General features: G+C 35.6%; 1 protein-coding gene across 7 annotated transcripts in view; it reads left to right on the top strand.

Annotated features, from left to right (window-relative positions):
• DNM3 (dynamin 3) overlaps positions 1–15,885 on the top strand; it is a 183,586-nt gene that overhangs the window by 53,923 nt on the left and 113,778 nt on the right. For all 7 annotated transcript variants that reach the window (XM_062580964.1, XM_062580961.1, XM_062580959.1 and 4 more), the window contains one exon: positions 5,124–5,237. In XM_062580964.1, coding sequence (XP_062436948.1) covers positions 5,124–5,237 — 114 coding nt within the window. The remainder of the gene's footprint in view (positions 1–5,123; positions 5,238–15,885) is intronic.

Below are 15,885 nucleotides of genomic sequence, written 5' to 3'. Positions count from 1 at the left end.
ATTCTAGAGGTGCTGCAGATTGACAACAGAGTGATGCTAATAAATTTTGAAATGTCCTTGAATGAGATGTGCTCTTGTATTTTCACCTTATCAGTGCTATAGAAGTAGTACTGTACTTGCTGGCCTCTAGCTGTACTTATTTTTTTTAGGTTGTTATTTCTTCATGGTTGACTTAATAACCTCAATGTTTCTTTGGAGGAATAAACCTGTTTCTCACTACTGAGTACTTTGTTTCACTAAAGACAAAGTGAAAATGTTAATTTTTTATTTTTTAATTTAATGTTAATTTTTCTTTAAAGTAGAGGTATATTCAGGACTTAAGCCACTGCCATTCTTTTTAAGTTATGCTGTGAATACACTTTGCAGTGACTTCGAGGAAGTACTGTCATTTCAAGAAGTTCTGTTTGGATACTGAGCACAAACAAGATGATTAATCTACTAAGATTATGCTCTGGCATTTAGCAAATTATGATGAAAGACTATTAGAATTCCTTCCAACATACTGTTTCTTTTTGTCCTCTGTTTTGTGAGTGAGAACCTTCATATTTGAACCCAAAGAATCAGTGGATTGTAAGGATGTTTCACATACTAGTTTTTGTGATTTTTTTTTTTTATTCCCTCAGTGGGTTTACCTTTTGGTAACACACATTGTATCACAATCATTAGAAGATAAAGCAGTGTAGTGCTGGCAATTGTTGCCTGTCCAGCATTATTTCAATGGGGTTAGGTAACATAACTCTACAGAGTTATACTAATTCAACAGAATGCAACTGGTTGTATTGTTGCTGAAGTAACCAATCTCGTGATTTTCTCATGTGATGTTTCCCTGTCTGCCCAGCAAATTTCACTTACCTTTCTTTAAATCATCTTTCAGATATCACCTTTTCAAGAAGTGGAACACTTATTAAATTTCTAATGTGTTTCTTTTTTAAAAATCTTATTTGATGTAATGGAATGAGTAAGTCGTGGCAATATATATATAATATGTACTTGTTTTGTCAAATCTTGCTTTCCTGTTTACCCATGAAATGGTAGACAATCAAAAGAACAGATATGATTTTTTTGTGCAATTGAACTATCAGAAAATGACTTCCTTCTGGCTTGTTCATGTGTATTTGTACCGTCTAAGTTTCATTTTTTCAGACACCCAAATTAGATATCAGGACCCTGAAGGAAGGAACTGTGTCATCTCTTGTTCATCCTGTACATGGAGTCCAACTACCGGTTGGAATATTGTCTTCATTAGCTTCTGGCAATGCTTATGTTTTTCACCTTCCTGAAGATCATAACTCATGTCACTAATATCCGGTTTATACAGGGTGATATTTAGAAAAATGATAGAAAATACTGAAATGAATCTGTTAAATCCAAAACAACCAGAAAATGAACTAGTGAAAACAGTAAAAAGAAAAGCTACTTTCTTTTCCATGCTTAATAATGTAAGACATAGCTAACATAATAGTAAAAAAAAAAAAAAAAAATCAATCATGGTGATGGAATTTAACAGTCTTTTTAGAAATACATGCTGCTTATTGCTTGAGAAAGTGCTAAAAATTATAGTTTGAGCTATCTGTTTTTAAAGATGAAATTGGCTGGAATCTGTAGTGTAAGCCAACTCCTCTGGGAAGTAAAACTATGTTGCTTAAGTTCATTTTATTTAAAATTTACACCTAGATCTGAGACCTGCCTTTCCCCCACCCTGCCCCAGTGTGGATACTGTTTGCTTCAACCTGTTTGTTGCACTGTATTTAACAAAATATGCCTGGGGAATGTGAACAATTTGATGATGAGAACATCAGGCTCCAGGATTACTCTTTGGCTATTATAGTGCACCTAGATACACATACGTATTTTTTCTCTCCAATGACATCGCATGGGGAATGGCTTCCAGATATTTTGGATAACTGTGATCTCTTGTAGTATTTAGGGTATTTTAGAGAACTTGGTTCACTGTTTTCCCAGAGGGGTATAGATAAACAGATCTAGAAATTTGCACATGAAAAACACATGCTCAAGATACTACTGTAGCTTGGTGTCCTGCTCTTGATTCACTGTGGTGTGGGAATGACAGCTGGATCTAATCCCTAGCACACTGGATTTTTGAGGAAACAGCTGGCAAATTCCTTTTTCTGCAAGACGGAGTGACCAATGTTTACATTACCAAATCAGCCTGTTTCTGTGCACACTCAGTGATGGCTATGCATCTATGGGGTGATGTCCATCAGACCAGAGAGGATGGTCTTTAGGAAGTGTGCAGTTGAGGTAGTCCCACATTAAAAGGGAAGCGTTAAAAACTTAATTACCTCTTAAATGGCTTGTATCCTTTAGAGACTTTGAAATGGTAGCTTGGTCTGTACTGAGACTACTGCGGCACGTGCATTCTTTGTGGAGCTGAGGAAAACTGTATTAACATTCTGCAAAGCCTATGCTAATGATGAGGGAGAGCATTGAGTGGAATACCCATAGTAAACTACTTCCCTTGCCACTTGAATTATTTATCACCTGTAAGGATCTTGAACCTGCTAGTCAGGTGTTTCTCCTTGGTTTGTTTGTAGAACCTGACAATTTATCCCCATTACAAACTCTGTCTTTAAATCTTTTCCCTGTCTTTAAATCTTTTCCCTCTCTGTGTCCAAACCAGTTTTCAATATTGTGTTCATCTGACTGCCTCTGCTTCCTGTATGTGATGTGTTGCTTCCTATGAAGCATGCAGTATTTTAAATTGTACACAACATGGTCCAGCAGCATCCTTTCAGCCTCTTATTGCAGGTTCTTTGTAACATGGGAATCTTTGCATGTTTGCTGTGAAACTGTTTGAAATACTTGAGTCACATAGAGCCAGCGATAAAAGCACAGCTCACCTTGTTATGAAGCTAAGTTAAAGTGATAGGAAAATCTTACCTTCCTGGCTTTTTTCTAAAATTTCTTCCACAGGGCTGCATTCATGTAGTTAAGTGCAGGGGGAAAAAAAATAACTTGGTTCTACAACTTAACCTGTGGAAGTAGCTTGAAGGCTAGTACTTTTATTTGCCTATATATGCATGTTGTTTGCTTTCTATTAAAAGCTTTATATTCCATACACTTCCATAAACAGCATAAAGTAAAATTTTAAAAGAAGTACTTCATGGGTTAGTACTAGTTAATACTAGTGTATTTCCCTCCACTTGCACTCATGCAAGTATTCCAGGTAAAGCAATGCCCTCTCTCTGAGCCTCCCACCCCATTTTTTTTTTTTTTTTTTATTTTCATGATCATTAAAAAAAACAACAAACTTCTAAGACCTTTGTGGTGCTTGCTGCTCTATCCAGTCTGCTCAGCCCATACCCTGGAGTCTGTCTGCAGGAGCTATGTCCCCTTCTCTCATAGCATACTGAGCCTTTAGAACCATATTAATTCACTCTGTTTATGAGCTGAAAACCCATAGACTATTTTCAAATCTATAGTGATTTTCTTCTCTAGACTGTTGGTGTGTTTGGTAGTGAATGGAAAATGTGACTGTCTTACTTGAAATGGAAATGATTCTCTCAGACCAGTTCCTACAAAATACAAGGAACGAACAATTTTTTCCCCTTTACTACCCATTTATTAACTCATTGCTATTTTAACTTCCTCAAAAATTCGTTTCTGAAAAGGGCTAGGTGCAGCCACCTTTGGTATGCATCAGCAACGCTCCTAGCACTGACTAGAGCTTGTTGCTTGGGTTTGGTCTGAGATGGTTTGAACAGAGCATGGCGTAGGAGCACCTCTATCTGTCAGGCCAAAGGTCCCTCTAACCCAACAGCTTTTTTTATTATGGCAGGTGAAAGTAAATACCTTGCATTTTTTTTTAACTAGCAAAGCAAGCATCTAAAATTAATTCCTTCAGAATGGAGTCCCAACTCCAACAGATACTCAAAAGGTTTCATTGGCCAAAGTGTTATCTAGTAGCCCTCTGCAGATATCTGTAATAAACAAGTCCAGTTTGAGCTTGCTGATTCTGAAGCAGCCTAGAAGTTTAGGGATTGTCAGTACCCCAAATTGTGCCTGCCATGAATCTGTGCAAATATTCTTTTTCAAAGAAAGGACTGGTGAAATATCAGAAGAAATGCAATGCTGATTACAGTATAGATTGAATGCCGGTAGTCTTTGCCTCAGGCAAAAGTGGCATATGAAGCTTATGTGGTTAAGCAGCTTTGGTGAAAGGTTATAGAATCTGGAATCTTTGTTCTGCCTTGCTGGGGAGGCAGAACATGGCACACTTAGCCGCAGTGATTGTGTGGCCCAGTTACATACAGAACTCCTACAGTCAATGATTGTGTATTTATCATGCAGTGGTAGTGTGTGCACAGCCCTCTGTCTATGCATGAATTTGAGTAACCTGATTTTGCTGAACATAGTATTTATATGGTCTGCATCTTTCCCCTGTCCAAACAAATTTAATTTGTTGTGTTTTCAGTTATTTTAATTGCCCTGGGCAATGACAGATGTATATCCCCTTTGTGATATATGTATATTCCACTTTCTTGGTAATGTTCTTTCTTAGCTGATCTTGGAGTAATAGGGAGAATGCTTTTTTTTTTTTTTTTTTTTTTTTTTTTTTTTTTTTTTTCCCCTCTTCCCTAGATCTCCTTAAGTTTGGAGGAAAACTTAGGAATAAGGTGGAAATTAATAAATTATGTGTTACCAACATTTTTACCAGTGTGTTAGGTGCAACTCCTAATCTCCTTCTTATTTAGTTTGGTTATTAAATATAAAGTAGTCTCTTTCTCTGTGCACACCAAAGCTGCTTTTTTTTTTCTGAGAGCTTATATTTACATTAACATGCATGCTGAACAGAATGGAATTCCTACTGAAACATCTACAGATGGCGAAGAATAGATATTGAACCATGTTTCAAGCTCACATGGCCATTCTTAGGCTTCTCTCTTCCTCCAAGTTATCTTTTGTCTGAAAACACTGTTTTCACTATATATTACATTTTTCTTGACTGATTGGAATCTGTAAAACCTGTGTTGAACTTGCCAGGGAAGGAAGAAAATGCACCACCTCTTATTTTATTCTTTATTTGAAAGAATGAATTTGGTAGTTAAACAATGTCAAATGAATAATGAACTAAACTTGTGCCTGACTGCACCTCTGCGCAGGTCATCCGGAAAGGCTGGCTGACCATCAACAACATTGGAATCATGAAAGGAGGATCCAAGGAATACTGGTTTGTTCTGACTGCAGAAAGCTTGTCCTGGTATAAAGATGATGAGGTAAGGAATTAAGAGCTTCTAAGTACTGAAAAAACAGGATTTATTCAGTCCTCTGATGTTAACTTGAAATACTAAATTGGCTTGTACAGACTTGAACTGAAAGAACGTTTTAAGGTTTGCAACTTTCTATTTTTGTTTTATGGAGATACCCTCTGAGACTTCTGTAGAAATGTTGGAAGCATAAATACAGGGTGTGTTGGGTTTTTTCTTGGTTTGTTTGTTTGTTTTTTCTTTTTTCCTCCCTTCCTGTGGTTTCGCACATAGAACTGGAAGCAGGGGAGAAGGCAAAGCCTAGTTTGGAACGTTCTGGTATTGTTCTGTGCCTGCTTGGACTCCTCTTACATGTCAGCTATAAGGTGGCCATAAAGAATTGTCTAAGTAAAGTTACTGCTGTGAGCTACTACAGCAACTGATCTAATGATAGCAATTGTTCTCCTGCTTCATATTCTGAGAAGTTGAAAAGCTTGGCCGCAGAGTTATGTAGCCAGTTTGATATGGAGTTCAAATTTGCTACTGAAAAGCCAATAAATGCACCTTGGTAAGAAATATTGCTGCTAATCAAAAATATATAGGTAATTAATAAGGGAATCAGAAAACAGCAGTTCTACAAAAAACATGACATCCAGGTTCCTCACTTTATTCAATATATTGTTAGACAGCTTTGGGAATCAATTTTTCGCTAATCTATTCTACTTAGTCATTTTTTTACAACAATATTAGCAATGTTCTTCTCAACCTCAAACTCAATAGCCATCCTATTTTTAATTTTTGAAGATTAAAATAGAGTTATTTGGTGCCCTATTAGCTTTACAATCAAGTTCTTGGATTTTTTTTAGGTTTATTTTGATTTTCATAGAAAAATTGGGCTGTTAATGTTAAAAAAAAAAAGGCATTCCAGAAATATTTTTTCCTTTCATTTTCAATTTTTATTTTTAATTAATTGTTTTCAGCAAAAGGTTAGTGCTTTTAAGTTCAGCTAGTTTGTTGAATGGAAGTGGCACAAGTAAACAGATACTTTTGACAAGCTCTAAAATATCACTCAATTTTCTACCTTATTTAGTAATAATCAAAATACTGAATTACAAAACAAAGTTAGCCGATGGACTGCGCAGACAATTCATATTCTGTTTATATTAGCATTTTACTTCAGTGAATTTTCTAGGCCTCCTGTGTAAAAGTCCTGCACTACATGTCCATAAACCAGAGCCCAAAGTCCTGCAAATCCAGAATGTGGTACTTCTGATAAGTAGTTAACTTCAGTAGTTCTACTGACGTTGGAAATTGTTCTGGTCGCTAGTGTTTTTTGGGGTTTTTTGTTTGTTTGTTTTTTCTTTCCCAAGTCAGTATTCATTTTGAGATAGCCCCTAAGAATCAGGGAAGATTGGATTGAGTTGGTTAATCTGGAAGATTTGGCCCCCTTCCTCCCTCCTCCGTGTGTTTTTTTGTTTTTTTGTTTTGTTTTGTTTTTAACAATTTAGAGGGATACAAATGTATTTACTGTAACAGGAGATATCAGTCAATGGGAGGGAACCAAGTGCTGGGTCAAGAAGAAAAGCTTTATCCTCAAAATTTTACTGGATTATAATTTGAAGTATTTTATTACAACATAACAAAAATAAACTAACAACCTGAAATGTAAAGATCTATGCAAATTTAAAGGTAACTGTCATTTTTCTGATAAGTTTTGGTAACTTGTGGTAAATCTGTTGTAAATCTTAAATTAGGTACACTTAATTGTAAATGTAACTGATGCATCAAAATTAACACTTCTTGCTATCTTTCATCTCAAGCACTTAAAAATGCATTTGCACTGTGCCATGGCGGTTTTTGAATTTGGGGGGAGGGGAGTCTGAATTTTGTTCAGTAGGAAATATAAAAATTCCTGAAAATACCTATGGAATGCCTTCTGCTTTGCACTTGAAAATAAACAGTGTGTTTTGATAGTCTGTTAGAAAAAGTCGCTTGGGAATCTTGAAGCAGTATGAAAGACATGGAAGGGCTTGGCTGCCATCTGATTCCCGTATATATGTTTTAAAATGCTGTCCCTTAAGTGCTGAACAGTTGGTTCTGATAGTCATGAAAATATCAATAGTATATTCAGGCTGATAAGGGAGATCACCTAGGAACATTTGACAGTGGTAAGAGAAGATAACAGCCCAGTATTCCGTATTTTGCTCATGGAAAAGTTTTTCTTCAAGTACAGATCTGCTGTATAGTTTGATTATTCTGCTCTGAGAAGGAGTTCACAAAGCTTTATGCTGAGTTTTTTTACTGAGGTTTTTCTCAATGGGACTTAAAAATTAGTAAGGTCTGTATTTTAGATACTTTTCTGAAAATGGTTAAAGCCACAGCTTGACCATTAAGTTAATCAGAAGACTAGTGACTTGTTTCAGAAATGAACTACCTGCTTCTGAACTTAAGCAGCAAATGTTTGGTCTCCTGGCTGAACTCCAGTTTGGATAATTACATTTTGTCTCCTTAAAACGTTCTCCTCACTTGCAGCTAGGTTTGGTAGTTGTCACATCCTGTTCTCAGATGATTACCGAAATGGCTGTATGCTGTTGTATTTCTGCCCTGGTAAGATATGTAGTCTTCAGTGATGTGTGAGGTGATGCCCGTCTCCATGTGTCTGGGCTGTGCCCAGGCTCCGTATGGATGTGTGCTCCGTGAGGTCATGAGGAGTTCACATCTCCTGTGCCTCCCGCTCGGGGACCAGCCACTTCTGCAGCCAGCTCCTTCGCAGTAGCAGGACCCGCTCCATCGCAGTTGGGAAAGAGGCAGAAAATTAAGTCTCACCTTTGATATCCCTGGCCGTTGGCTAGCCACAGTGATGAGTATATCCCCCCCACTCTTGCCCTAAGAACTATTGTAGCTTCATGTGAACCACTGAGCAACTTTGAGAATGCATCGTATTAAGCGACAGCGTTTGCTAGGACCTCTAAGGCTGTGTACCCCTTCTGGTGTAAGTTGAACCCCTTTCGAGAAGTCTGGAATTTACTGTGAGACAAAAATCACTCTCCGAATGCAAGTAGTTGCTGGCTTAGTGCCTTTTGAAGGATGTGAATTATTTCTCTTACTTGTGAGTTATGGCTTTTATAGTGAAGAATTCACAGTGGAGTGCATACTGAAGCAAGTTACTTTGGCAAAAGATTTCAAAATTTGTTGTATGATTTCAGATCTTAAGTAATTTCTTTTGTTCCTTATTGACATGATTTTGTTGCTTCTCAAACATACAATAGTATTTTATTGATCAAATGGGAATCAGTGGTTAAGAATGCTTTTTGGTTCTGTAATTGTGGAAATATCGAACTGATGCTATTTTCAAATGTGTGGATACTAATCTGAATTAGTTTATGATCCTGGAGTAGCTGCTTGCGTTCATAATTTTGATGCATGACCAGCGCCATGTCTTTGTGCTTTTTTCACCGTGCTTAAAATTAAACATGAGTAATAGAGCGTACAGTTTTGAGGCAGTTGTAAATAAGTGCAAAATTAATATATTCATTCAGCTTGCAAATACAGTTTTCTTTAGTAGGGTATTTCATGTCATACTGGCTAAAATAGTATGAGACACTTGCAAAAAAAATAAATCTGAGCATCTCAGGTCTTGGTTATTACTGCTTTAAAAGTGTGAAAAGCTGCAGATCTTTGTGCTAAGGTTCATGCAGTCGAGAGTCAAACTGCCAATTTGAAGTTTGTGAATTAGCAGCTTCTGCATTCGATTAAAATGACTTTTGAGAATGGGGAACGTCATTCGAGTTTGTGAATCAAAAGTTCTGTAAAGAACTGTTTGTAAAGCCATGTACGATTTTTGTAAGGCATAGGCGGAGAATGTGATCTTGTATTCTTTATTAGTCTAAAGCAGCCCAAGATTTCACTGGCATTATTGGTGTGCAAAGAATGCCAAGCTGGATTCTAGGATAAGAACTTTTAAAATATGAAATATGAAATTTACATTTATTTGAAAAATTCCAATTATTGTCATTTCCAGCTCAAATATTTCCATTTTGTTTCAGTAGTAAAGTATAGCATCCAGTGTTAGATGCAGCTTATAATTCACAGTTCATTCTCAATTGTCAAATTCTGTGTGGTTTGGGGTGGAAGAATGAAAATAGCTAGGGGGAGGTCAGATGGTGGAAAGGGGACAAATTAAGGTCTAACATTCTGCCTGTTTATAGGAATAAACACCTGCAGTGAGCTGCTCTGTGGATTAGTGTTTTTTACACTGACAATAATCTAAAAAAGTAGGTTCCTAAAGATACGAGTGAGAAATATATTTTGTCCTCCAATTTACAATGGTGCTGCAAAGCTGCATATAAATAACACTTAGTGAGTTAATCAGAACAACTAGGAAAAGAGTACTATAGAAAGCACAGTAAAAATTTCATCAGTGGGTTTTATTGTATTTTATAGGCACTGTTCGCTTGACTCTAGGTGGGTTGCAATACACGACTTGGTTACTGACCGACAGTCTGAGATCCAGAGTGACTCCTGGCTGTAGCTCTTGGTGAAGATGCTCTAGTGTCAGAGCTGTTTCCCACTGGCTGGCTGTCACTCAGGCTGGGTTGTCATGTGACTGCCTGTCTGTGCCTGCTGTACAGGTGAGAGGATGTTCTGCACAGCAAGTGTAGACAGGCAGACACATGACAACTCCGTCCAGCCAGTCCCTTGGAGCCATCACCGCTGGTGTGAATCAGTTTGTACCATTCCGGTTTGGGGGGCTTTGTTGGGGGAACACACATAACAGAATTAAACTTTAAAACATTGGGAGCTGTAGAACAAGAACGTAATTTGATTTTATTCAGAAAAATATAAGCATTTCAGTACATTAGTTATCATTGTGCTGACATGTATCAGGGAGGTGATTTCAACAGACTGGTCACACAAACATATTAAAAAAAAAAAAAAAAAAAAAAAAAAAAGCCAACCCCCCAAAAAGGGTTGAAACTGGTTTATTTTAGATGCAATTCCTACAGGAGTTTGCCTGCATATTGTACTTGCACAGAGCATAGTAATTTAGCCAGATGTTTTTACTCTTCTTGGAAGCACAGAAATACTGAAGTTCAAGATAAAGGATATGTTTATACAGTACATATTTTCTAGGAGCAGATAAGTACAATAATCTTGCATGTTAAAAATAAAAATCTTCCTGTATAAATGGAGGCAACCGCTTGTACAGTAACCCAGCTAAAGGAAATAGCCTGGAAAGAAAACTGGTTGCATTTTAGCAGCAAGCATACTATTTAAATAAATGCAACTTAGCATATTATTTAAATTTACTTTTCTCCTGAAATCCACACTTCAAAAGCAAATAACAGAAAAACTTACTGAAGCTCAATAAAGTTAAGTATAGACTATGGTATAATTCAAAAGCATCCAAATAACATAATTTCCACAAGGTATATTACTTTGCCAGTCTTCTCTGTATATAAAATACACACAGTGAATGTTACCTACTTTTGAAATGACACACACCACATTATTGAGGTATTATTAATTTTAAAAAGTATAAAATACACTGGAAGTTTTAAAAGAGAAAAAATAGCTGTATCAGTTTTTACACAGATTAAACAATTGTGTTTTATTATGGTGTTCTTCAGTCGCTCGTGCTCACTAGTGCCACCGTAGGTAAGTCATAAGCTAGTATTTTCAGATGCTTCTCAAACATATCCCGTACAAAAAACCAGCATAATAATTTACATTGTACTGGGATGAAAACTGATCTGGTCTAACAATAAATTAATATTTAGTTATTCCAGTGTTCTGGCATTAATCATTATCTTGCCATAAAGAAAAAGCTGTGTCTTTGGCTAATAGGCAGGTTGAAGTATATGAATTAAATACATCAATTATATGAATAAAGTGTATCAATTTTCTTTCAAACAGGATAGAATAAGATATCTTGCAAAATGAATCAATTACAAAACATGACTAGCTAATTCAGACATCATTTATTTATTCCAAGCCGTTAAATATGTTTACTTTGACTTTATAATATGTTTAACATATGTTTTTGTAATTTTTATAGGTCTAAGTAAAATTTTAACTGAATCCTTTAAGGTGGCATGTCCTCCTACCCGCCTCAGAGTAAGAGGCTTTATTTAAAAAACAAAAAATGACAAATCAAAAATGCATTTAAAACAAATATAAAAAGTTTTGCTTGATTTATAGATTTCATTTAATTTGACATGCATCTGGTGGTTGAAGAAATTGATTTTTAGTCTGGGAGAAAATTAGGTCTAGGTTTCCATATTATGAGTGCTTCTTGAAACAGCAAAAGAATTATACAGTAGAAATCATTGAAATTTACAGTATGAAAAGACTAGAAAAATATAAGTACACATTTTAACAGTTTTTCTATTAAAAATTATCTGGGAATTGGTGCCAAGAGAAAAAGTTGTAAGTGAAAGATTGCATATTCTTCTAATGGTATACAAAGAGAATTTTTAAAAGAAACAGCAAAGAGCTTTATATTGCCCCAGTAATTGGGGCAGATTTATTTTGCTTTAAATTAATTCATTGGGTACTACTGATGACTAGATAGCTATCTGCATTTGATTCCTATGTTGTGAAAGGAATATCATCTTTTAAAATCAAACTTTAACTCAGTTGCTAAAAAAGGGCTTAACATCTGCATATGCTGTATCTAGTTCATTCATTAAGTCAATAAAAACTTCAAGAATACTTTAAAATATTGTGAACAAAGAAGAATCTCAAGATTACAAATATTCTAGTTTCAGAAATGTATATTAAGGATTTGACTGTAAGTTTAGGTAGTCTATAGATTGATTTGAGAAGTAAATTCTCTCCAACTGTGATTTGGACTTTATATCTGAGAGGAGGTTGTTATTTTATTTTTAGATACTATTTTGCAATGCAGCATAAAATGCAGCACAGAAGCACAGTAGCATTATTCAGGAGAGTTTAATTCCTAACTCTGGTATTTCCTGTCTTTTTGTAGTTTTAAGTTCCTGATCCTTAATATTATCTTAATTAGGATATTTTTTATAAAGTTCAGCTTACAGCTTAAGAAGCAGAGCTTTTGGCAATGAAGAGTGAAGTTATAGCCTTGATGAAATAATAAAAAAAAAAAGTTAAACCTAGAATTTATGGAAAATATTTTTTTCATTCTGTATAATAGATTTTGATTAAAAGAATATAATCATTTAACACTCTTTAGAGGTTGGGATTTTTCTGCATGCGTTTGGCTCTTCTGCTTATAGAATTTTCCACATAGCAATGATACTTGGGTGGTCTGCAGAAATGTGTGTGCGTGTGTGTGCGTGCGCGTGTGGTGATAGTACAGGCTGTGAAGAGTAAGGCGGGCAAGGAGTATGAAAAGGACAGAAGTGACTTGTAGCCGTCTGAAAATACAGACCCGTTAAACAGCATCGTTAACCTTAATACAGAATACAACATGCAACTTAATGGCAAGGCTGAAAATTGACAAGTGACTTTTTAAAAAAAAAATTTTTTTTTTTTTTTTTTTTTTTTTGTCTTTGGATGCTTTTTTGATCTGTATTTATTTCTGTATGGTTGAGCGGCTTCCCCCTTTTTTTTTTTTTTTTTTTTTTTTTTGCATTGAAGAATATATAGGAAAAGTCATTTTTTTTCCCCTCTTCCCTATATAGTTTTGTTGATTGTACTAAATAAACCATGCTCCTTAAAGATGAAAAAAAAAGTCCATCATATTTAAATGCTGACCTGTTTAAATGTTCATGCTAGTTTTAATTTGCTTTTCCTGTTGTTCTTTCTATAATAACATGAACTGTATCATTTAATACATACAACAGGTTTAAGCATCGGTATAATGCTGGTTACGCAGAACTCTGTCTGTGAGTGAGTATGTATTGGACCCTATTAATAATTTTCAGTCACTACAAAATGTAATGTCTTTATTTTTTGGTCTTGAAAAGTTTGTATACAGCTATCGTGTGTTTTTTGACATGCATATTTAAACCTCTGTTTTATAACTAGAGAGGTCTTGTCTTCTATGTGATTATTATCAGTTAGAACTTTTTTCAGATAAAAGAGCAGTATTTCAAGAATCATAGAATCGCTTAATTCACTTTGAAAATGTTTTGATTACTGAGCTGAGTAGATACTTCCTTATTCATTCCTAACAATACAGGCTTTCTTTCTGTATCTATTGCTTTGCACGCTGCAATCTCCCTCCCTTTTTCCAAACCCCATGCCAAGGGGGCCTCCTAGATCTCAGCCTTACAGTCTAAAAATGTAACTTTGAGGAGTCATGAGTGTATGGGAGGGGAATCACTTCCTAAATACAGAAAGGTCATTTAAAATAAAGATTAATGCAAATAGTGGGCTAAAGATAAGAGAAACACAAATTGCACATGTATTCATTGTCGTCTTCTATTTAGCAGAAGTTGACACAGGCTCTCTACTGGTATTTTCATTAAAGGCTATTATTGAGTGCATAACAACAGTTTCTTTATAATTCTGATCTAGAAATTAAGAAAAATGTGACTATGAAATTAAACATTATATAGAAAAAATATGCACACACAATCGTATTTCCCTTGAAAGCATAACTGAGCAAGTTTCTTAGCATAACTGGAAAACTATTTTTCTGCTGCTTAAATAAAATCTAAATCATGAAGTTTTCCAGATTTTCTGTGCCTAAAAGAGCAATCATATTTAAAGCAAGACTGAGAAATATTAATGCAAGTTTGAATTCTGTTCCGTCCCTTCGATTTCTTCCTGTCTGTTCAGATTTTCTATTAATAACTACAAATAACTGGGTGTTGCAACTTCACTTTAAATTAGGACAAGAATGAAAATTCTTTCACATGCTCTAATGAGTTAATAAAAATGAATTTAAATCTAAAGACTTTTTTTTTTAATGAAGAGAAGGTGGTTAAAATTATGAAATATACATCTTTTAGTCAAAATACACGAGCTTTGGGAGGGTAAGGGAAATGACAGCGCTGCTTCTTGATTCACAGGCTTTTTAAGACAGCCAGTGAAAGCACTGTCGTACTAATACTATATGGTCATCTCCTCTCAGTAGGACTTTTATTGATCTTTGAAGGAGCAATGCAAAAGGTAATCAAAATATACATATTTTTAAAAATTGCACAGCAACAAGGCTGTCTAAAATATAACATGCATTTTGCAAAGTAAATTGATTATAATATTTATAGCAGTATATTTATGCTAGTTTTGTTTATAATACAAGTATTCAAAGCTTTCCTAGCAATAGTGAGCACCGTATAGAGTGTTCCCCCCCCCCCCCAGTTGCAGTAGTTTGTTACTAGTGTTAACTTTTGGGGAGCTGACTCTGGAGTTCAGCTGGTATCAAATTGCAGCCCAGACTTTTTGTATTATTCTCTCCGTGGGGATTTCATTCAGCCTGAGGGTTTTTTTCCCCTACCAGGACAGCTGGAAACTCACCAAAGCAAACTTCTGCATTCGTTTACAAATTCCATTTTTATCAGTGGGATTCAGGACAAAGTAACTTATCATTTTGAATGTTAGAAGAAATATCAGCAATGCAAACTATACAGGAGAGCGGTAACAATCAATTGCTCCTGATCCCTCTAAGCAATAGCCAGCCAAGTATTGGGATGGAAAGCTGTTAGTTCTGTTTTATTCGTCTATTATTTTTCTATCACTTCTTTTACTTTCTGGGATATTTTTTCCTGACAATCAAAGATTCTGTATTCTACATGGCAGAAGCTGAGCATGGAGTAGTAGCCATATATTCCCTATGGCTTTCCTCCCAGTTTTCATTAGCATATAGCATAGGTTATTTGCAAAGAAGTTTCAACTGCATATAAAATCGAAGTACAATTCTCCAAATGGTGAGACAGAATATTTCGCAATATTTTAAATTATTATTCATGCATTCTGTTCTATTATTTTATTACTTCAACAGAAAATACTTTCTTAAAATTGATCTTCAGATCATACTTTATAACAGGAACTATTTAGAATACATACTTCTATCAAGCTTTTTTCTACATTTTAAAAAAATTACTCCTTAAATATTTATACGGATTGCTACAATTAAAAAAAAATTACCTTTTTAGTTTGTGGGGAAAAAAAAAAGCTTTATTTTAAATTAAAAAAAAAGAAAATGATCAACTTTAGCTATGCTCTTGTACGCTTCTCTAGGTAATATACCTCTCCCGTTTCTTGCATACGTTTTGGTAAATCATCAGAGCTCCATCTTTCTTGCAGTGATGACTGGAGGAATGGGGGAGGGGGAGTCACCTAGGTTCGCCAGGTCATAGGCCAGGTGTTCTTCCAAAGTAGGCCTTACCAGAATGTCTTCCCCGCATTATTCTGAAGTCCTCCTTTTTCACAGTGTCCCTTAGCGTTTCTTATTCCCTAGTGTGCAAAACCTGTGAAGAAAAATACTGTATATGAGATCTGAAAGGAGCAATAACTGTCTTCTCCTTGGCAATGGCAACTTGCGTCCCCAATAGTCCATCTCGCTGCTTTGCCTTGCCCAGTCTAACCAATGTGCAGACTACTGTACAACAGCATTGTCCTGAACAGGTAGTCTGAACACTGGGGCGACGGAGCAGGATCTCCGGACGCTTCTATTTATTTATTTTAAATCCTCTTTTAGTCTTTGGGAAAAACTGCCTTCCTGCATCACGGGTTGTGCTCGGCTCTCCCT

This window comes from Rhea pennata, chromosome 8 (assembly GCF_028389875.1).
Source record: "Rhea pennata isolate bPtePen1 chromosome 8, bPtePen1.pri, whole genome shotgun sequence".
Taxonomy (NCBI): Eukaryota; Metazoa; Chordata; class Aves; order Rheiformes; family Rheidae; genus Rhea; species Rhea pennata.
Note: the sequence above shows the minus strand (reverse complement) of the source record. Positions and strands in the feature narration are given on the sequence as shown.